The sequence below is a fragment of the Lupinus angustifolius genome, chromosome LG06, assembly GCF_001865875.1.
Source record: "Lupinus angustifolius cultivar Tanjil chromosome LG06, LupAngTanjil_v1.0, whole genome shotgun sequence".
In the NCBI taxonomy this organism is placed as follows: domain Eukaryota; kingdom Viridiplantae; phylum Streptophyta; class Magnoliopsida; order Fabales; family Fabaceae; genus Lupinus; species Lupinus angustifolius.
In genome coordinates, this window is record NC_032014.1 from 16528590 (window position 1) to 16552528 (window position 23939).

Genomic DNA, 23939 nt, shown 5'->3' on the forward strand with positions numbered 1-23939 from the left:
ATAGGACTCCATCGAGGTGGTAGATCTCTCCTTTGACTTTGAGATGGAGGAAGATCCGAACGCGGGTTCTAGTGCCCCCGTTGACACTGAAGCTAGCCGTTAGAAGTCATTTGCTTTTCTGTTTTGCTTTTTAGGTAGGGTATCTGTGTAGGGTACTTTTGAAGTGCTGAAAGTCTCAACCTATTTTGTATAGTTTCAATTTAGGCGATGATTTCATTCCTCCTTGTATTTTGCACTAGCATTTTACTTGACTAAACAACACCTCGTTAAACCTGTTGTAGGGTCAAGTCTCATTATTATCCAAGAAGTATTCAGAAAAGTGATATGCCATTTCTATTACCATTATGTATCAGTTATTTATCTCTCTACGATTTATAAAAATGCGACATCTGAAAAAAAGAATGATTTAAGGAAAATAATTTATGATTTATATGTTATATAAAAGAAAAGAATTTTACCCAATTTTTCAAAAGATTAATCATACTATTTTATGAACTAATTTTCGGAGCATTACAACATGTGTTATCAGTAAACTATTAATTTTTAACTTAAATATATATATTTTTTTAACAAATTACATGGGTAGCCAAAGCAAGACATATATAAGCAAAAGGAAGGTAAATAGAGAGAAGGACGATAGATAGAGACGAACAGAGAGAGAGAGAGGCGGGCACAGGAGTCAGTAGCAGTAATAATAAATGAACAAAGTATTTCTTCAGTCACTTACGCCATTCTCATATTCACTCGCCCCTCTCTCTTTCTCATCCAATCCACCATGCTCCTTTCTTCGCTTCTCTCTTCGTGCTTCTTCTTCTCGGTTTGTTCCTTTTCTGCATCCCTTTGTCATTTTCCTCTTCAGTCACAAATTTCATTTTTCGTTTTAAATTGATGTTTACAACTTCTCATCCTTTCTATTTATTTATTTACTTATTTATTATTTCTTTTGTTTTTGGTACAAAATATTGCAGCTATGTTTTAATCATAGATAATACTACTCTGCTTTCGTTCTTCGTATAACGTTACATACTTATTTTTTGAAATGTGTAAGATGACGTAGTTGGTTATACAACATAGGGTTAAATAACTTCTTATGTGGCTATGCCCCTTGAATGTCATTATTCCAATATTAAAGTTCTCAGGTTGATCAAGGTTACCGAATTTCACAGAATTTAGAATTTAATTCATACCGCACAACTTTATTTTAACATATAATATAATATTTTATTTAAAATATAAATAAATATCAACTATAAGATTACATTGTTAGATATTTCCATTTCTAATATGAATATTTGGCTAGGTAGTCAATTGCGGATGGCCGAGCATAGAGGCCAATCAAAAAATATCATAGTGGGATAGCGGGTGGTGGGATGGATGCTACAACTTAGGGAAAAAATATGCCTAAGATACTAAAAAATTAAGTCATTTATACTCTTTTAAGCTTTTAAAACTTGTATTTGACACTACTGGGAGTGGTGTCATAGTGGGAGGTTGAGATGAGATCATGACTGTGAAAGAAATGCATATGTGAGGAGGGAAGTGAGGGGAAAAAACTTTGCCCTAGAAATACATATATGGGAGGTTGAGATGAGAGTGAGTGGCCAAAAATTGCAGAGCTTATTCACTGCTTCAGAAAGAGGGAAAGAAGGGGAAGAGGGTTTGCTGTAGTGTTTTCTCATGTTTTTATAGAAGAAGGAGGGGTAAATTACCCAAAACCCTAAAATACCATGTCACTTATTAAAAAATAAGGGCAAAAATGGATTTCCCCCTTTAAAATTTAGGATTTCATGCAAGCCTTGTTGGAGCGGGTTTTGACCGCGATTTGGCCCGTGAAGACGCTGCTCTTTGACCTTTAACATGGACGATGGCCATCCGCGCTGCTACCATGTGCAAGGGCCGACAACCACCGTAACGCCACTATCCTAGTGCGATAGCGCGTGCTATTGACTACTTAGATATCTGGTTTATCTAAAATTTGGTATGCACAATAACTAAGATAAGAAAATATCATTTAATTCAATGGTTAGATTTGTTAATTAGAACATTATAAATGAGTAAGTGTCTAAGACTTAGTCTTAGAGTAAATGGATCTCTTCTCAAATATATGTTTTATGAGTATAAGTGGATCCCTTCCTGAATATTTGTGCCTGATGTATCACTCATTTGTTACTGAATCATATATTTAAAGAATTTATGTGTGAAAACAATTTATCTATTAACCATCAATATTTTTTTTTTCATCCTTGTTATTATTTGAAAATGATTTACTTTGATTTGTTAGAACTTTTTTTTGAACTTATTTGAGTTGGTCATGTAGTTATTTAAATTGTGTGTTTGCAATAACAGAGCAATGGCATCTCATATTGTTGGCTACCCTCGCATAGGACCCAAGAGAGAGCTTAAGTTTGCATTGGAATCCTTTTGGGATGGAAAAAGTAGTGCCGAGGAGTTGCAGAAGGTTGCTGCAGACCTTAGGTCAGCCATTTGGATGCAGATGGCCGAAGCCGGAATCAAGTACATTCCAAGCAACACCTTCTCATACTATGATCAAGTATTGGACACAACAGCAATGCTTGGGGCTGTTCCTGATAGATATAATTGGAATGGAACAGAGATTGGCTTTGATATTTACTTCTCCATGGCAAGAGGAAATGCATCCGTACCAGCTATGGAAATGACCAAGTGGTTTGACACCAACTAGTAAGTAATCCATGGCCTGATAACTGGTAATTATTTGCAACCATGTATTTATTGGTGAAAAGTATTAGTTTTTTCTCTTATACAAATTGTTTCAATGAAATTGAAGAAAGAAAGGTGTATGTTAGGGTATGAACGTATGATCATATAATGGATACTTTGGTGCTTAACTATACTTAATATAGTATGATTTTGAAATAACTTCTGGAATGTATTTGATATACATTAATCACAATTTTTTATTAAAATATATGAATGCATGTAAAAGCACAACCCTAGACTAAAGAAATGAGAGAAAACAAAGAAGGAGAGAGAGAATTGAATGCAGTTTATTGAATTGAAGAATGAATTGGTTGGTTACAATTTAAGCCTTTCCAAATATATATAGACTTTGGAAAGCTTACAAAGGAAGCTACTATAAGATGTAACCTGCTGAGCAGGTTAGTTCCTCTAACTAATGTAAGCTACTATAGGAGGTAACTTGCTGAGCAGGTCACCTCTTCTATTACACTTAATAACATAAAGTAATTACCAGTGATAAGTGTCACTCCAGCTACTATTTCATACATCCTGCTACTACTCTTGGTTCTTATTCAAAACTGAATTTGACAATTTGGTTTAGTATCTTTTATTGTTGTAACAAAATCATAATCTCTTATGGTACAGCCACTACATTGTTCCTGAATTGGGTCCAGATGTTAAGTTCTCCTATGCATCACGCAAGGCAGTGGATGAATACAATGAGGCCAAAGTTGTAAGTTTAAAGATTGCTTTAGCATAACCATTTTACCTTTGATCTGAAAATTTCAATGATTAACTACTGAAGACTCTGATGTATGAAAAGTTTTCACTACATGAACAATGCTATTACAGAGGACTAATCTTGGAAGATTTGTTAATTTTTTTATATAAGTATCTTGGAAGAATGTTGATTACATAAGGGAGAAAAATTGTTTTAATTATTGTTTTCGTTCACTTATGTTTATAAAATGCTTCTTCTTTCTACTATACAGCTGGGAATTGACACTATACCTGTGCTTGTCGGGCCTGTATCCTACTTGTTGCTTTCCAAACCAGCGATGGCTGTTGAGAAGTCATTTTCCCTTCTTTCTCTAATTGACAATATCATCCCCGTCTACAAGTATGGCCTTAATATACAGATATGTTCTTGAATCATATATGATAGTTGCTTTAGTCATGCTTATAATTTATTGTAGGGAGGTTGTGGCTGAATTGAAGGCAGCAGGTGCTACTTGGATCCAGTTTGATGAACCCATGCTTGTCAAGGATCTTGAAGCTCACCAATTACAGGCATTTCCTTATGCCTATGCAGAGCTGGAATCAACTTTATCTGGTTGGAATGTTCTTGTAGAAACATACTTTGCTGATGTCCCTGCTGAAGCATACAAAATACTCACCTCTTTGAAGGCTGTTACTGCATATGGGTTTGACCTTGTTCGTGGAACAAAGACCCTTGATTCAATCAAGCAAGGATTTCCGCCTGGAAAGTTCCTTTTTGCTGGAGTTGTTGATGGAAGAAATATTTGGGCCAATAATCTTGCATCTTCTTTGAATACCTTACAGGCACTTGGAGACATTGTTGGAAAAGGTATTATTATTGGTTTATGTTTTGTTGATATATATGTATATAGATGGTGAGCCTCGGCTCAGTGGTAAAGTTGATGCTTAGTGACCAGTAGGTCACAGGTTCAAATCCTAGAAACTTCCTCTTTGTTTGCTGGGATAAGGGTGCAAACTTATACCTTCGTCACACTTCATAGGTAGGAACCTCATGCACTACATGGTTATTAAAAGCGCGCTCCAAAGTGTTGAATCACAAATTCAACGCTTTTCATGGTGGAGAACTCGTTGAAGCGGGCAAAAAAGCAGACCAGTGGTGGTGCGAGGCAGAGCGATGCATCCGAGTCTTGGATCGCTAAATTGCCATGATTTTTGTGTTGAGGTACCATAGCAGCCATTTCAACCTTTCTGCTGCAACATGGGAAACTGAGCAGTTTAACAGAAACTCACTCACTTCTACAAAACTCATGTTGCAGTGCTTCTCCATTTATCTCTTCTATTCAGATTGCGCTACAGGGCTGCTCCTTCACCCCAAAACCTTTCTGCTTCTTCACCCCAATACATTTATGCTCCTGCAACTCTCTTTTCTATCTTTTTTAATGTAATTTTGTATTTTAAGTGGATCTTTGCTTCGTGTTACGCTCTACCACTTACACGATCCTACCCCCTCTCCCGCTCCAAGGTTGACTCTACGCTTTAACAACCATGGTGCATTGGACCACCTTTTATAAATGTATATATATTGTTGAAGATTGGCGCAAATTAAGGAGAATCAACATTTTCTGATTTGTATAGTTTTATGACAAGTTTATGTCTTTAAATGTATATTAGTATTAGTTGATTTCTAATCTTTCCTATTTATTAGAATTAACAATTGTAGGGAGAATATCTTTCCTCTTTCTTCGGCTAGATTAGCGCCTAGCCTTAATTTCCTAATGTGTATAAATTCTGCTTTGTATTATCGTACGATTCATATAGAATTAAAATTAGAATTCCGCATGGTATCAGAGCTCGATCTGATCCATCCCTATGAAAACCCTAGCACCGCCAGCAATGTGGGAACCTTCCGATGTGCATCCACACGTGGATGCTGGACCATTTCCGACCAGCTCACATGATGGGCTCAGTCACATATATATATGTATATATGCATATGTATATGTATGTATATGTATATATATGTATATACACATGATCATTTAAAAAGTCCTGTGCATTTATATTTTAATCTTAATCATTCAAATAAGATCTAATGATTCATATTAATTGTTCTCATTTGTCACAATAAGATATGTTCTACCTATATACATATATATATATATATATATATATGTATGTATATATATATATATATGTATGTATATATTAAGCACAATGTAAGCTAAATGTTATTGTAATTTCTTTTGCAGAGAAGGTCGTGGTTTCTACATCATGTTCTCTTCTTCACACTGCAGTAGATCGGGTGAACGAGACCAAGTTGGATGAAGAGATTAAGTCTTGGCTTGCTTTTGCAACACAAAAGGTAGTTGAAGTAAATGCCCTGGCCAAGGCATTGTCTGAACAAAAGGCGGAGGTACATCATACTCATGTGGGCTTTTTGTCACATACTAAATATTTTTATTCCTCTCATTAGCTCTCTTTTTGCAGGTTTTCTTCTCTGCTAATGCTGCTGCCTTGGCTTCAAGGAAGTCCTCCCTTCGGGTGACAAATGAGACTGTCCAAAAAGCTGTGCGTGCTCATCAGGATGGTCAATTTGGTTATTGCTGCATTTGATGAATTTTTAACAAGAATAGTCCTTTGATCTGTAAGCTTATTTTCTTAGGTTGCTGCTCTGAACGACTCTGATCACCGGAGGGCCACAAATGTCAGTGTCAGGTTGGATGCTCAACAAAAAAAACTAAATCTCCCTATTCTTCCAACTACCACAATAGGATCTTTCCCTCAGACTGCAGATCTTAGAAGGGTTCGCCATGAATTCAAGGCCAAGAAGTGAGCATCAAGTCTTCATATTCAGTTAAATGCATGTCCAATGATTAATACATTTACCACTTAAACTTCTTTATTCTACTATTTTAATAGGATTTCTGAGGAAGATTATGTCAATTTCATCAAGGAGGAAATCAACAATGTTGTCAAGTTCCAGGAAGAACTTGACATTGATGTCTTGGTGCACGGAGAGCCTGAGGTTCAGAACTGATATTTGTTATTAGTTCTGTAGTTTAATGAGGGCATTTTTATTGAGTGAAAATATAGTATAAAACTTCAAATATTTATTATTAACTGTTTTGGCTAATTCAGAGGAATGACATGGTTGAGTACTTTGGAGAACAATTGTCTGGCTTTGTATTCACTGCCAATGGGTGGGTGCAATCATATGGCTCCCGCTGTGTCAAACCACCCATCATCTATGGCGATGTGAGCCGGCCCAAGCCCATGACTGTCTTCTGGTCTTCAACAGCTCAAAGCTTGACCAAACGACCTATGAAGGGAATGCTTACTGGCCCTGTTACTATTTTGAACTGGTCCTTTGTAAGAGATGACCAGCCGAGGTATGGAAATAACCCTTTATGCTACTACGCAAGTTTAAAGATCATTTTATACGATAACAGTTTCATCTATAACATTATCTATATGTTATTAGATTTGAAACATGCTACCAGATTGCTTTGGCTATGAAGGATGAGGTTGAGGATCTTGAGAAAAGTGGTATTACTGTCATCCAGATTGATGAGGCTGCTCTTAGAGAAGGTTTACCTCTTAGGAAATCCGAGGAGGCTTTCTATCTAAACTGGGCAGTTCACTCATTTCGGATAACCAATTCTGGTGTGAAGGATACTACCCAGGTTCAGCTTCACTTCTCTTCCTTTTATATTTACTAGTGAGAATTAAGTCTTATTAAGAGAGTAATAAATGAATATATCTTACTGTCTAGCAGATTCACACCCACATGTGCTACTCCAACTTCAATGAGATCATTCATTCAATCATAGATATGGATGCTGATGTGATCACCATTGAGAACTCGAGATCAGATAAGTTACTTTCTGTCTTCCGCGAGGGAGTTAAGTATGGTGCTGGTATCGGTCCAGGTGTTTATGATATTCACTCACCAAGGATCCCACCCACAGAAGAAATTGCTGACAGAATCAATAAGATGCTTGCAGTTCTTGAAAGCAACATTCTCTGGGTCAACCCAGATTGTGGCCTCAAGACCCGCAAGTACTCCGAGGTTAAGTCTGCTCTAACCAATATGGTTGCTTCTGCAAAACTTATTCGCAACCAGCTGGCTACTGCCAAATGAGTTGAAAATGAGTCAAAAAAATAGATTTCAAGTTGGGAAACTCAACACCTTATATTTCCAACAATGCCTTGATATAAGATTTTGCCCTTTCTTGCACATGCTCTTTTCTGCATATAGGTATAGGTATGCGTTTTTCAGCGCATGAATGAATCTGCATATAAGTAAGATTTTCTATTGTCTATTTTGTTAATCGGTAATCTTGCATACTTTGTTGGAAAATGGATTTTCTTTTCTCTGAAGGTGGATACTTCCGTAGTGTAAGTTTACATAGCAAAAGTATATTTATGCAGTTCAACAAAAAAGAAAAAGAAAGGGAATAAAGTAGAAAAAAGGGAATGTGAAAGGCATTTGGAGTTGTAGTGGACCTGCCTTGGACAAATTAGTTGAGGTCTAAGCCCGACCAAACCAGTACACCAATCACGGAAGTATATCTGTTGTTCCATAAGTTGTTATTGCATGTATTATTAGCATGTAATTGGTTGAGAAAGTATATTTAAGTTAAAAATAAAAATTAATTATTTTCAGTGACACAAACAACAAATGTGCACCTATGCTATGCATATTCAAATAAGAGAGTAAAAACATGTGATAACTTTTTCAACTTCCTCACTCTCGTAGATCAAGTATATGTTCTTAACAAGGTATATATGTATTGGTATTAGTGGATCAATTTCGATTGGTTTCAAGCACTGATCCAAAGATATAAATAATACATAGCCTCATTTAGTTGGTTTACATTAAGCATCTGATACAAAAATTGTGTATATTTTGTCTGGTCCTATTCGATTTTTTAATAAAATAATAACAAGTCTAATATACTTTCAAATGACCAAAGTTGTTGAAATATATTTTGAGTTATTTTGTATTGGATTAATAGTTAGTTGAAATTCAAGTTCCATGATTTAAACATGTGTAAAATAGTTTAGTTAGTTACTTAAGAGTTAGGTAGAGTTAAGTAGGGCTCACAATGAACCGAACCAATTCGGTATTCGTTCGAAATTCGATTCATTATTTAGCTCGATGAATTTGGTTCATGAACCAAATGAGCTGAACTTGAGCTGGAAATTGAGCTCGTTAAATAAACGAGTCGAACTTGAGTTGGATACAGTTTGACTCGTTAGGTTCACGAGTTGGCTCGATATATAAATATATATAATAAACTAATTCTTATGTTTATTATGACTCATGCATTATTTTTATATTTATTTTTATTATATATATATAAACAAGGTTATATTTATATGTATAAAACTTTTTGTAGTATTTTTAAAAAATTAATTAACTATTTAAGTTGTCCAAATGAACCAAATCGAACTGAGCCGAATAGTTCATGAAATTTAATCGAGCCGAACTCGAGCTTAACAAATAACTCGTATCGAACTCGAGTTGAGTTTCGAGCCAGACTAATCCTTATCGAGCTGAACTTTGGTTCGACTCTGTTCGGCTCGTTTCCAGCCCTAGAGTTAAGTCTCTTGTATTTTCTATATGATATGTTGATTAGTTTCTTTGTAATTAAATTTGATTAAACTTAATTCAATTCATTCAATTCTATTCATTTAATGAATGAAATTCACATTCTTTTATTACTCTTTAATTTCTAATATGGTATCAGAACAAAATAATTAAGTCTTCCATGGTGTTGCACAGTTTTTGATTTCCATGGCTTCAACACTTAACTCTCACATCGCCATAGAATTTGGCTCGTGCACATCATCCAAAACGAGAAAATCCGGTTATAGGAGTATGGTGATAATCATCAAAATACATTGCTCTAGAGAAAGAAATAGACCCAATTAGAAATTGGTTGCTTTCCTTCTTTATCATTCTTTTTTATAATCTTCATATTCTCTATTTATCTCAATTCTTCATGACGTTCTTGATGCAAATATTGCCCATATTTCATCATATTTTATGTTATTTTTGAGCAAAAATTACTCATATTTCACCATATTCTTCTTGTGTTATTTTTGAGCAAAAAAATGCTCATTTCATCATATTTTCTCTTATTATTCTCGAGCAAAATTTGGTCATATTTCATCATATTCTTTGGTCAAAAAACCAATATGGCAATATTAAGCATTGTTATTTTGAACAAATATTGTTTATTTCACCATATTCTAAATTACTCTCATTCTTTGGTCAGGAAACTAATATGATATTTTTGAGCATTGTTATTTTGAACAAATATTGTTCATATTTCATCATATTCTAGAACTCTCACATTCTTTGGCCAAGAAACCAAGATGATATGATATTATTGAGCAATAATATCATTTGATCTTCTTTCTATTGTGTTGGTTCTTGATGAACAATATTATTACGTTCAATTTCACTGTTCAAGCATTCTGTGGCTCTCATTATATACAATCATTCTTTGTAAATTTTTCCTGGAGTATACAGTATGCTTGGAGAAGAGTAACTAAAGTGCAAAAGTAAATCTCATTGCTTCCAATGATAATCAAAGTGCTGAAACAGTGCAACCAACAAAGGTAGATCAACAAAATGTCAAAGAAAACCTTTGCAATGGAGCATTCTCCATCCAATCATCTTTTGTCCAAGCTGAGAGTTGTGAACATTTATTCTTCAACTTGAGGGGGGTGTTGAAATAAATTTTGGTTTATTTTGTATTGGACTAATGGTTAGTTTAAACCAACTTACCTTACATAATAAGTAATCATTTTAAATTCAATTTCCATGATTTAAAGATGTGCAAAATAGTTTAGTTAGTCAGTTAAGAGTTAGGTAGAGTTAAGTCACTTGTGTTTTCTATATAATATGTTGACTAGTTTCTTTGTAATAAAATTTGATTCAACTCAAATCAATTCATTCAATGGTGAGTGTGAACTATATTCGAAAGGATGTGTGGAAATATGTGCTCTTGAATATGCCAAAGAGGTTAGCTTCATGGGAGAGTTGATTCTTATTTTTTGGTGGGCGTGTCTTTCTAATTAATGTAGTGCTTAATGCACTTCCAGTTTATCTTCTATCTTTCGACAAAGCTCCACAGTCTATGATCAAGGGAGATGTTCTATGGGGAGTTAGAGTTCACAGGAAAATCCCTTGAGTCAAGTGAGACTTGGTTTTTAAGGATAGTAATAGGGGCGACCTGGGTGTCAGACATCTTGAGTCTCTCAACATAGCCCTGTTGGGCTAATGGAGTTTGTTATATAAGAAAGAGGCTCATTGGACTGAAGTTTTAGAGTCCAATTATGGGATTCAGACTATTTCTAATTGGGGTGGAGTTGGTTTGGAAGGGGGGGGGGTCCTCTAAGTCTCTTTGGTGGAGAGATCTGAAGAAGGCCGTGGGAGGGTCAGATAATTCTCTAGGGAATCTTAAGGGTGAGTTTAAAAAAGTGGTAGGGAACGAGAAACATTCTAGTTTTTGGGAGGATTTTTGGATGGAGAAGGTTCATTAAAGGAGTCGTTCGCGAGACTTTATAATTTGAGTTTGGATAAAGAGGCTCTGATTGGGCAGTTAGGTATTTGGAGGGAGGGTTTGTGGAACTAGCATTTACATTGGAGAAGAGAGTTATTCAAGTGGGAAAAACCTTCGTTAGAGGAGTATTTGAAGCTTTTGAGTTTGATTAAGTTAGAGGAGGCGGTAGAAGACAGATGGATATGGACTCATTATGTGTCTAATTATTACTCGGTTAAGTCTGCTTACAAAGTTATTTGGAAAGTGGTTGAGGCTAGACCAGAGGATCGAAAGTTGCAGAGTGTGGTTTGAAAATCTTTGGCTCCTTTGAAGATTTGTGCGCTTGTTTGGAGACTAATATTGGATGAGATCCCTTTTAAATGGAACCTAGCCAAGAGGGGTGCTAATTTGTCGGGTAAATCTTTTGTGTGTTTGGTGTCAGGTGCAACCATAAACGGGGGATCATCTTTTCTTTTCTTGCTGCTTTTCTTATTGAATTTGACAACTCTTCTATGGTTGGTTGAGGCTTATGGTGGCGTTACCTTCAACTAGTAAGTCTCATTGTATATGATATTATTTATCGATGAAAGGTCGTTTAATGAAAAGAGTTTGCTACGTGATTTAAATGGCTGAATTTTGGTCTCTTTGACAAGGTCAAAATGATGTCGTCTTTAGCAAAAACAAGGTGTGTATGGAGGAGCTTATGGATGAAATTAAGTTCATGTCTTGATTATGGATCAAAGGCAGACACAAATGAACACATATGTATGGGTTTGGATGTGTTTCTAATTCGATGTTACTTTTGGATTGTTAGTGTTAGGTCTGTTTAGAAGGAAGAGAAATAGATATTCCTTTTGGTCTCGTGTTGTATATTAATTCCCTCTTTGTAATTTGGTTTCTCTCCAATAAAATTTTCATTTATAAAAAATAATAATTCAATGAATGAAATTCACATTCTTTTCTTACTATTTGATTTCTAATAAAAGTTTGCATAAAAAAATCATAAGAAACATGCTTATTTCAAAATAATAAGTCTTGTACAATTTTAAAGTATCAAATTAACATAAAAGCCAACAAGTCTACTCCAAGTATCAAGTTTCATACATCTTCAAAAACTAAAAAAATAAATAAAAATAAAAGTAGAAACACATCACAAGCATCATAACAACACCAATAGCAAAACAACACTACCAAAAATTTTAATAATCAAAAAGTGTCACTCTATATGTTCCAAAACTTTTGACGTTTGAGGTTATGCACACAATTTAAGAAGTCAATAAATGATGCAAATGTTAAATACAATTTGACTAAAATAACTCATTTAATTCACATTAGAAAATGAATTAAAAAGAAATAACTCATTTAACTCATTTAATTCACATTAGAGATTGTTATAAAATGCATTCTCATGACCTCATCGCAAAGTTATAGAAAATTCATTATAAACTTGTGCACCAACATCTTAATATTCACACCTTTTTGTTCTTGCATTTTTCAGTGTTCTTATAGGTGTCAATGAAGATGATTGACATTACCTAGTGTCATCGCGTATTGAGTACATGTCTGATGTGGATATTGAATCTTTACATAAACTTGACAAACTTCCAATTATACGAAATAAGTTTCCAGATCATAGCACTACATGAATTTCCCAATCGTGACGCTCTCATGAATTGAGTGTGATGTTGGATATTCACAAATGTTTGTTATCGTCATATTGAGGTCCAATAGAGGAGGGTTTAGTAAGAGCAAAACAGTTACACTTGGACGTGAAAGGATTCAGATATAGGAAGGGAAAATTTGATCTTAAATCTCGTTATACAAAGAAGTGTGAATTGTAAAGAACATCTTTGCTCCTGACCTTGACACGGTTTTGATGAATACATTACCCGTAGTAAAAAAATAAATAGGGATGACAACGGGCACGGGTAGTAGCTACCCGCTACCCATTTTGAAATTTGGGGTCATTACCCGTACCCGCCCGTACCGTACGGGTACCCGCATACGAGTATTTTGCGAGTATTCTGGGTACCCGCGAGTATTTATGGGTACCCGTGGGTATTTCTGAGTACCCATGGGGTTTTGCATTATCAATAAATTTCTAATTCCTACTCAACCATAAATTCAACAATTCTTTCATAATATTGAAGAGTAATCCTAAAAATTCAATTGTTCATACAAATTTTAAAATGTAAACTACTTTCAAAATATTAAGTCTTTAACAAAATGAAATAAAAAATGTATTCATTGCTGCAGTTTCTGAATCTTCAACGGTTAACGTCATTCCCTCCAATAGCACTACCTTGGCTAGTTGAATCCTATAAAAAAACAAAATTTAAAATCAAAGCAAAAAATATAATTCTTTTTAAGTGGTCTCAAATTACAACTTAACAATGTTACTAACATCAAAATCTTCCAATACTGTACCACACTCAATGATGTCCAGTTTTGAATTTGAAGAGCCTGCAAAAACATAATAACTTCATTCAAGATTTATATAATGAATCTACAAAATATGTAATTAAAAGTAATAGATAATATTACCTTTCATGTCACACCTTTGCCAATCCTGGAGACACATCAATGTCTCTATGGTATCTGGACGCAATCTACTATGATGGGGAGTAAGAATCCGTCCTCCAGTACTAAATGAAGATTCTGAAGCAACAGTGGAGATAGGAATTGCAAGTAAATCTCTTGCAATTCTTTGCAAGGTTGGATATTTTATCCCATTTACTTTCCACCAAGTTAAGATGTCAAACTCTCCACCTTGATCGGGTAATACTCCATCCTCTAAATATATGTCTAGTTCTGACCTACGGTGTGCTATAGCAATATTTTGCTCAAAAACAAAACATTGATACTTTGCCCTCTAATCAATATTCACTCCATCTGCCCCCACATCTATTAAATTTAGAGTTTGACTATGACTTTGACTTGAAAAAACACTTTCTTTACCCTTCATTTTAATCTCATACTCTTTTACCAACTCTTCACAAATACCTTTCACCTTGTTCATTTCAGAAACATGTTGTTCTCCATAAATTATGGGATAAAAAAATTCTAAAAAACATAGTTTGTATCTAGGATCTAACACAGCACCAACAACCATCAAAGCACCTATATCACCCCAATACTTATCAAATTTGACATACAAGACATACATTGCTTCATCCATTTGTTGAATAACAAGGTTAGTAGATTCAAGTCAGTCAAGTAATGCCAATTTAATTTCACAAATTTTTGGAAAAAGTACCAGAAAACACTAATGTCACATTATAAAATAACTTCAACCTTTGACAAATTTCATTGGTCATCTCCCATTCATCTTCACTCAGTAATTTTTTATATTGATTTTCTCTTAGTGATAATCTTTGGAAGACATCTCTATATATTAGTGCCACATGAAGCATCAAGAATGTAGAATTCCATCTAGTCTTGCAATCAAGTTCTAACTTTTTATCATATCGAATGCTTAAATGTTCACACGTCTCCTCAAATTTTTCCTCTCTTTTTGGAGTTGCCGTCCATCCAAAAGCTATCACTATCTCTAACCCTCTCTATTGCACTAGAGATAACGGAAAACTCATCCTTCACAATCAAATTCAATATATGAGCAGAATAACGCATGTGAAATAACTGCCCACCCAAAATAAATGATCTAGGTGAAATCTTACACAACATGCACTCAATCATTCTATCATTTTTAGTGCAATTATCAACGGTCAGAGTAGACAACTTTCTCTCTAGGTTCCAATCCAATAGGCAATCATACAAGCAGTCATTAAGAGCTTCACTAGTATGAGGAGCAGGCACATATATGAACCTACCATTTATCGAAAATTAAAGCAACAATGTCACAAAAACAATACAAAATAATAAACATTGTCAGAATGTTAATAAAGTTTAGCATTAATACCTCACAAGTCAATTTTGTAGAACCCATGAGTCATCAATAAAGTGTGCCGTGACAGCCATATAGCCTTTGTTTTGGTTACTAGCGGTCCACATATCAGTTGTAATTGCAACCCGACTTTGATTTTTTGAAATCAAAGTCATGTTATCCACTTTCTCTTCATTATACATCCTTGTGATATCATCCTTCACTGTGTTGCGGGAAATCCCTTTAAATAAAGGTTGCAATGCACCACAAAATTCCTTAAATAAGATGTGGTCAACCATGGACAATGGGTACTCATGAAAAATTATCATCTTCGCAAGTGCGCGTCTTGCAGCCTCTTGGTTGAATGCATACGAACCAACCAACAATGATCCAATACCTTTTTTTTTGCAGTTTTAAGAACTGCTTGCTTTATATCTGAATTTGTACGACGTAGATAACTTTTAAAGTGATTATGCAAGTGTTTTGTTCCTTGACTTGGATCTCCCAATAGTCGCTTGCCACAATAATTGCAAGCCGCTTTCCACTTTCCATCTTCCCTATGCCTCTTAAAATGATTCCAAACAGATGATCTTTGTTGTGGTTGAACTTCTTCAACATCATTTGGACTTGAACAATGAGTTTCATCTTGAATCGAAGGAACATCTACATTCATTGGAACTGAGTTTGATTCACCCACATTAGAGGCATTGGGAACTTGATCTTACTCAACAGAGGCTTGCTCGGTAGACATACTGCAAAGATAGATACAACATGAAAATCAAAATTATATAGATAAAAAACTTAGTTCTAACTAAATACCAATATTTTCTTCAATTTATTTACTCAATATCAACCTGGCCTTCTAAGTTCTAACTAAATACCAAATTTTATAAGGTAGGAGTATGCCCTCAATGTATGCCCTCTAATGTGGGGTCTAGGTGCAGTGGCTGAAGATTTCAAAAAGGATACTTGAAGGTTACCATTTATAATATCATTGGCTTGAACTTAACAATAGGATATTTGAAGGTTACCATTTACTAGGCCTAATGTAGTCACTGAAGATTTTAAAAGTTAATATTTTGAGGAAGCCTTGTATATGAGATGTGTTAGACATAAATCTATAACCTTTGAACAATACAATGTTTTAATTTTTAACTTGATATGCTCAATTTGTTTTGCAGGATATGAAGCACCAAATCTAAGGTATGTCTAATTCTTTATCATGCTTGGTTTCTATCTCTTTTTACTAACTTTTGATAGTTTTATTATCTGTTTGAGCAAGCTATTATTTCTTAGTTCTGCCCAACCTGAAAGTAATGTATTTTGGGGTTAAATAGTGGATTGTCTTTCATCATATTTAATTACACTCCCTTTTATTTTATGATGCCTACCATTTCTCTTGAAAATTTCCTCAAGGTTTTGGTAAATTATAATGCTAATGTAATGTGGATGTTTCATTATGCTTTCTTTGCCTATTTTACTCTACACTATTTGCCTATTAGCTATCTATCTATCTATCTCTATGATGCAAACTGCAATGTCATCTCCTGTTACATAACATTGCTAGATGTTTCATTGAAATTAATCCTTACTAGATGTTTTACTAGGCCTAATACAGATGCAGTCACTGATATACCAAAACACAGATGCATCTAGTAAGGGTAATACAGAATTACAGATGCAATCACTGATATTTATAATTCAAATGCATCTAGTAAGGGTAAAACTAAGTCAAATGCAGTCACTGATATACCATTTACTAGGCCTAATACAATACATTTTTTTTTGCAGTTTGATTCAGAGTGCTTTCAGTGAATGTAAGTAGTACCAACTACCAAGAGATGGTTCAAAAAATAAACATGAAACAATTACAATCACTAAAACATATTGAAATTTATCTCTATTCATTTCATCATATATATTCCGCCATCTCCTAAACAACTATAACAGTAAAAGGAAGGAAGAATGAAAGGTGAGATTTAGAAAGCAACATCATTAGGAAACTAATAGAAACAGAATGTTTATGATATAGATCTATCATTAAAGGAAATAAATTGAAACATATATATGTTATGTAGAAGGAAATAAATTGAAGGAATGAATGAACAAAGAACACAATGTAAGTGAGAGAGAACTTAAAATACAACAAGGATTAAAGAGAGAGAAACAAACATACCTATGTTTGAAGGCTTTAGAGAAGGGAATGAGAAAGTAAATTAGGTTTTAGAGAAGGGAATGACAAAGATTCAAAGAAAGGGGGTAAATGGGTTAGGGATTTTAGTTTCAGGGGAAGAGGGTAAATAGAAATTTTGTGTTTTTAGGGAAGTGTATAGTAGTGTATGAATTTTATTAAGGGTAATATGATAATTACACAAATACCGGGTACCCGCGGGACGGGTACCACAATACCCGTGCCCGCCCATTTGGGCTACGGGTATTTTAAAAAACCCGTTTATAATATCCGCGGGTACCCGTTTGTGACCCATACCCGTGCGGATTTTACCCGCGAGTACGGGTTTTTTTGCCATCCCTAAAAATAAAGAATACTTATGAAGACAAAGAAGACAACGCTTCAAGACAAATTAAATAAGAAAACTTATTGAAGGTTAGATAACTTATTTCACCAATATATCAGTTAGATAACTTATTTCACCAATATATCGGTTAGATAACTTATTGAAGGTTTATGGACATGAGTTTCAACGAATTGGTAATGATGAATATTGGCCTCCTTATTTAGGTCCAACCTTCATTCCTAATCCGCTTATGTATACGAATCGAAGTCGAAAGCCAAAAACTACATGCATACATAATGAGTTGGACAATTCTCAATCCCAACAAATTAAAAAAATATGGATGATGTAGGACTGAAGGTCACAACAGAAAGAAATGTCCATTCAGAAATAGAGAAGTTAGTGAAAGTTCAAGGGAACTCTATGATGCTCAATAATGTTTTGTTAATTTTAAGTTGTGTAAGGTTTTAACCTATAAATTATTTAATGTTTTAAGTTATAAGTTGTGTAAGCTTTTAACTAGTAAGGCGTGTAATATATTAAGTTATAAGTTGTAAGTTGCGTAATATATTAAGTTGTAAGTTATATAAGCTTTTAAGTTATAAGTTGTGTAAGTTTTTTAGTATTAACTGTCAAGAGAAGAGTTTATCAGCATGGTGTCTCATTCACTTATTATTCTTTAAATTATATTGTTATTTATAAATTGTATCAATTGGTAAATAAATAAAAAATAAATAAATATTCTAAGTTATTAATGATTAACACATTGAACCCTAAAATAATACTAAACCCTAATTTAACATACTAAACCCTAATCAAACACACTATGCCTTAAAATAATACAATAAACCCTAATCTAATTTAACACACTAAACCCTAAAATAATTCTCTAAACCCTAATCTAATAAAAAAAACCAAAATAAATATAGTGTAAGTTTTGAGATATTTACGGAAGTAATGCAACCCTAATCTAACATACTAAACCCTAATCAAACACATTAAACCACAATCTACTACACTAAACCCTAATTTAATAAACTAAACCCTAATCCAATAAACAAAACCGTAATCTAATAAACAAAACCCTAATTAAATACACTAAACTCTAACTTAACACTCTAAACCCTAATCTAATACACTAAATCGTAATCTAACACATTAAATCCTAATCTAACACACTAAATCCTAATCTAATACACTAAACCCAAATTTTATACACTAAACCTTAATCTAATATACAAAACCCTAATATAATAATCTAAACCCTAATTAAATACACTAAACCCTAATTTAACACACTATACCTAATCTCATACACTAAACCCTATTTTAACACACTAAACCCTAATCTAACATACTAAAAAACCCTAATCTAATAAACAAAATCCATATCTAATAAACAAAACCTTTATCTTATAAACTAAACCCTAATTTAATTCACTAAACCCTAATTTAAAACTAAACCCTAGTCTAATATACTAAACCCCAATTTAACACATTAAACCCTAATCTAATAAACAAAACCCTAATCTGATAAACAAAACCCCAATAATAAACTATACCCTAATTAAATACACTAAACTCTAATTTAACACACTAATTAATTTAAGCATACACTATTAATTAAAACACTAATCAAACACACTATTAATTTAAACTTACTAATCAAACTACCTATTGAACACACTATTAATTTCCACCACACACTATAAATTTCCCACACACACTCTTAAATTCCAACAAACAAAAGCGTTTTCATCCATTACCAAGACAAAAAGTCGTGGACCTAATCCACGACTTCAAAGCAGGGTTGCAGATTTCCCAGGGAAGTCGTGGCCAATATCCATGAGTTTAGAGCAAGTAGCACATTTCCCAGGTAACTCGTGGTCAACATCCACGAGTTCGTAGCAAGTTCCAGTTTTCCATTGTTTGTGAGTTGCACCGTGTACAAATTGAAAAGGTGCAAGAGAAACTGTACCATTTTGCATGGAAATGGTGCAAGAGAAACTATACCATTTTGCATGGAAATGGTGCAAACCGTCAATGACTTCAATGATTGTTGTGGACCCAACCCACGAGTTCAAAGTAGGATAGGGCATAGTCTAGGGTTTCAAAGTAGGCTAGAGCACAGTTTGCGGTACCTGCTTTGAAGTCATGGTTGGCATGCATGACTTCCATTGAAGCCGTAGACCCCATCCATGACTTCGGTTTACTATGTATACCCCCCTCATTTGGTCAAAGTCACACAAACCTAATTCCCCTCATTTATCTGAATTCCCTACTCTCCTCAACTTATCCGAATTCCCCAATATACTTATTCCCAAAAAATGGAATACATTGGTCTTGGCCCCCTTATGCCTTCCCTACTCACTCTTCAAAAAGATCATGTTTCAATCAACATATGGAATGTGGGAGATGTTAATTTTTGGGCAAGATACAACTTTTGGAAAAACCTACCCTCTGAACTGGTGTTATAAGTTATTCAGAACACCATTTTTGGAAACATTTTGGATATTGGAGCATCAGATATCAACAACCATCTCATAACTGCATTGGTTAAGAGACGGAGGCCAGAGACTCACACTTTCCATTTTGATATGTCTGCTGCACCTGAGTTCCCACAACAATATGAGAGTCAAACTCAATCGAATACTCATCCCCATGCATATACTCAAACACACGCTCCTCCTCAACAAGAACAACAACAACAACAATAACCCTTTGAGTTTGAAGGTTTCAGTGCAACAAGTGACTATTCCTTCACTGAATTCACATCTTCATCACATTTTCAAAGAACACTACCATCAATGTTTGGAACTAGTTCAAAAACACGATTGTCGGCAATTAACTCAACAATGTTATCATTCTACATTGCCTTCACAAGTTGAACAAGCCAACTTTATGGTACACAACAAGTTGATGATGATGACGAAGATGATGAAGATGACAACATGGAAGATGAAGAGGAGTCACAATTGGTTAGAGGTGGTACTGGATAAACAAGACAACGTCAATAACAAAAAAAAAATTAAGAGTCCAACCACCCTGAAGGAGAAAGACACGTTCATACGTCACATCATCTCATAGATACCACTAGGAAATGGAACAATTGTAACATCATTTTGTTATTTTGATAATAATGTAATGATTTCCAATTCCTAGTAAAATTATCACTTTTATTTTGATAATATTATCTTTTTATTTTAATTTTATCACTTTTATTTTTATGCAAATAAAGTCATAAACCCTAACTAAAACCATAAATCCTAACTAATCCCCCTAAATCATTTATTATGTTCAATTATTATTAATAAACATAATTCAATCTCCACTTATATTCTTCAAAATATTCTAAAGAAACCAACCCAAGGTATTGGGCCACCTTGCAAGCTAACTGTTGGTCCAAATTATGGATGGTAAATGGATAGATGAAGATCATTCATCAATCCATATAAATTATGTTTTAAATTATCTACCCCTATCAAAATTTAATGGATGGATTCTAATCCATCCATGACTCCATTTTTATAGATTTGGATGGATGAACATATAATTCATTTGCTTTTTTATTGGAACTAAAACACTCTTGAATGAAATCATTCTTTGAAAATAACTATCTCAACGGAATTTTTTTAAAAGTTGACTTTCTTTAAATAAAAAGGAACTTTTGATAATCATTTTTTAAAGTGTTTTTTATTTTTTAAAAGAAACTGTTATTTGAAATTTTTTAAAATTTATTTCTTTTCCAATATTCTATAAGCATTTGATGTTCAAGGTTCTATGTGTAAAATTTTTAAAAGATATTTATATATGTTATGTACTTAAGAACAAACTTTTAATATTAACTACATCCACATGTCGTATATTTGATTTCAATTTAATAAAAATCAGAGTGAGAGTGAGAAGTACTACAAAAAAATGAGAGTTGATATGATGAATAGATTTGAAAAAGCAAACAACACAATTTGTTTTAATGTTTCGTTTTAGATGGATTAGATATCCATCCAAATAGATAAATTTATTGATATCCATTTGATAAAATGGATGAATTTAAATCCATCAATTACAAAGTTATTCAGATTATATTCATTTATGTTTGTTAACTCCGATGGATGAATTTGAATGTATTTAATTTTTTGGATTTGGATGAATTACATATTATGGATAATTTTACCATCTCTAATCCATATTCACAAATAAACAATAGAATTGCATACTCGGAAGCACCACAATGTCCCACATAAGCACACCATCCATGTCAACAACATCCTTTATCAGCCCATAGTAATACCTAAACCTCTATGAATTGTTTGTCACACCACCCTCATCCAGTGACTTGTAGCAAAACATAAAATGTACTCGTATATTTCCGAGGTGGTTATTATAGACATTACATTAGAATTGCAAAATAATTGCGCATAAAATTAACATTAAACAATGCTTTTGGAAATTGTCTATGTGAGTAGGGCTAGATTCAACCACCCTTCTAAAAGTGTTGTTGATAGTTTGAAACATTGACATTCAATAGTGCTTGCTCTTGATGCCCATGACAATTAAGGATGGAAACAGGCTAGGCCAGGCTTTGCCTTAAACAGGCCGAGCCTGTATAGCATATAGGAGTCTGGGCCTGGCCTGTTAGCCTGTTTAATTTTTTTTTCAAAGCCTAGGCCTGACCTGTTAGCCTGTTTAAAGGCCTATTATACTACATTATATTGAAATAAGTGATCATGTCTATATTTAAATAACTGATATGCATACTTTTAAATAGATTTTTATAATCCTAACAATTAAATTATATTTTCGTATACATTTTTATATTAAAATTACATATATAATAACATTACTTATATATTAAAATTATAAAATATGAACATTATTATATAATATAACTAAATAGGCCGGTCTGTTAGACTTAATAGGCCATTTGGATGGCCTAAAGCCTAGCCTGTTAAACTAAATAGGCTTTTCAAAAAGCCTGAGCATGACCTGTTTACGAAAAAATCCTGGCCTGGCCTAGCCTGTTATAAGCCAGATAATAGGCCCCTGATAGGCGGCCTGACCTGTTTCCACCCCTAATGACAATGCTATTTGCTTCTTCGAATGTTGTTGATTGTCTTATGTCTTACATTTAAAAGCTTGTAACACACGGGAACTGTGGAATGAGCTTTGTTAAATATGAATTCCGATACAGTGAGGGCAATAGAAGGAATGAAAAGATTTCAGAGTTATAGAATATACTTGTGAAATAGCTCTCAATTCTTCATTCTCATTTCCCTCCCATCTCAACATCAAGTCACAAACACACCCTAAAGTGATGATATCACACAAACAAGGACCATTTCAAATCTTTGAATTCATGGAAGACATAGCCATCACACATGAAGCCATCTATGCCATGATACCATTGAGAACACATAAAACAACTTTATCATACACATTTAATAAGAGAAAAATACATTTATATATATTATATCATGATTGTATCATACATCATTCATATTCAATAACTTTATAAATAATAATATATGATATATTGGTTCTGTATAAATCTTTACAGAATATATATATTACATTCTTTTAACAATGCTCTTCAAGGCTTGAATGAATGAAGTGATCATATTTTCATTTTCATAAATTAATGAGTTGATATATATTATAAAATAATTTTTAATAGTAACATTATCCTTGGGATGATCATATTAATATATGACTAGGAAGTTACCCGTGCATTTGTACAAGACAATATTTTTCTGCCGCATGGTTAAGAGCACACATGCTACCCTGTATTCCCATAGTTAAGAATACACATGTTACCCATGCATCCACATGGTTAAGAACAAACATGTTACCCGCGTATTTATATGGTTAAGAACACACATGTTATATGTGCATTCATATGGTTAAGAAAACACACATTCCCTATGCATTCCCATGGTTAAGAACACACATGTTACTCGTACACTAACATGGTTTAGAACGTGCATGTTAATATGCACTCACATGGTTTAGAACATGCATGTTACCATTCATTCACATGAGTTAGGTTGATTTCTTATGCATGTTTAGAAGCACGTAAGCATCAATATTATATATATATATATATATATATTTGTAATACAATGTAATAATTTGATAAAATAAAATAAAATATATAGAAACACAAACATTGTGAACTAATTTTATTTTATGTGTTTTTTGTTGTAACCATTCAATCTCCATTTGGCATCTATATATCTATTATGTGCAAATTGTTTTCAAACTTTCTGTATTATCAAGCACAATTATAAAATCCATAAATTCACCACCAATCTAATATAGAATAAACATGTACTCAATCTAATTTAGAACTCGTTACCACCAATGCAAGAACATTTTATATAAATACAATCACAATAGTAATCAGACAAAAGAAATTGACTTTCTACTCACAACAGTAACAAAAGTAATGCTAGTTACTTCCCTACATAGTTCTGTACCTATGCAGAAAATTATATGAAAAAATACTATGACCTTATAACAACTAATTGAACGTTCATCCAGTTATGTAAA

The 23939-nt window shown here is 33.6% G+C and overlaps 1 protein-coding gene and 2 long non-coding RNA genes across 3 annotated transcripts; 1 reads left to right on the top strand and 2 right to left on the bottom strand.

The window, feature by feature from the left end:
* LOC109350072 (5-methyltetrahydropteroyltriglutamate--homocysteine methyltransferase-like) lies at positions 640-7776 on the top strand. Its single transcript, XM_019591199.1, has 12 exons — positions 640-817; positions 2347-2700; positions 3364-3451; positions 3711-3838; positions 3915-4306; positions 5688-5851; positions 5926-6006; positions 6101-6267; positions 6358-6463; positions 6577-6827; positions 6920-7121; positions 7214-7776. The coding sequence occupies exons 1-12, from the start codon at positions 699-701 to the stop codon at positions 7577-7579; spliced, it is 2418 nt and encodes an 805-aa protein (XP_019446744.1). The 5' UTR covers positions 640-698; the 3' UTR covers positions 7580-7776.
* On the bottom strand, positions 4800-19940 carry LOC109350075. The gene is made up of 3 exons (XR_002108069.1): positions 19928-19940; positions 18615-18620; positions 4800-5400 (listed from the first exon to the last, which is right to left on the bottom strand). It is a non-coding gene; the product is annotated as an uncharacterized LOC109350075 (long non-coding RNA).
* On the bottom strand, positions 13278-14144 carry LOC109350074. Its single transcript, XR_002108068.1, has 3 exons — positions 13539-14144; positions 13399-13457; positions 13278-13312 (listed from the first exon to the last, which is right to left on the bottom strand). It is a non-coding gene; the product is annotated as an uncharacterized LOC109350074 (long non-coding RNA).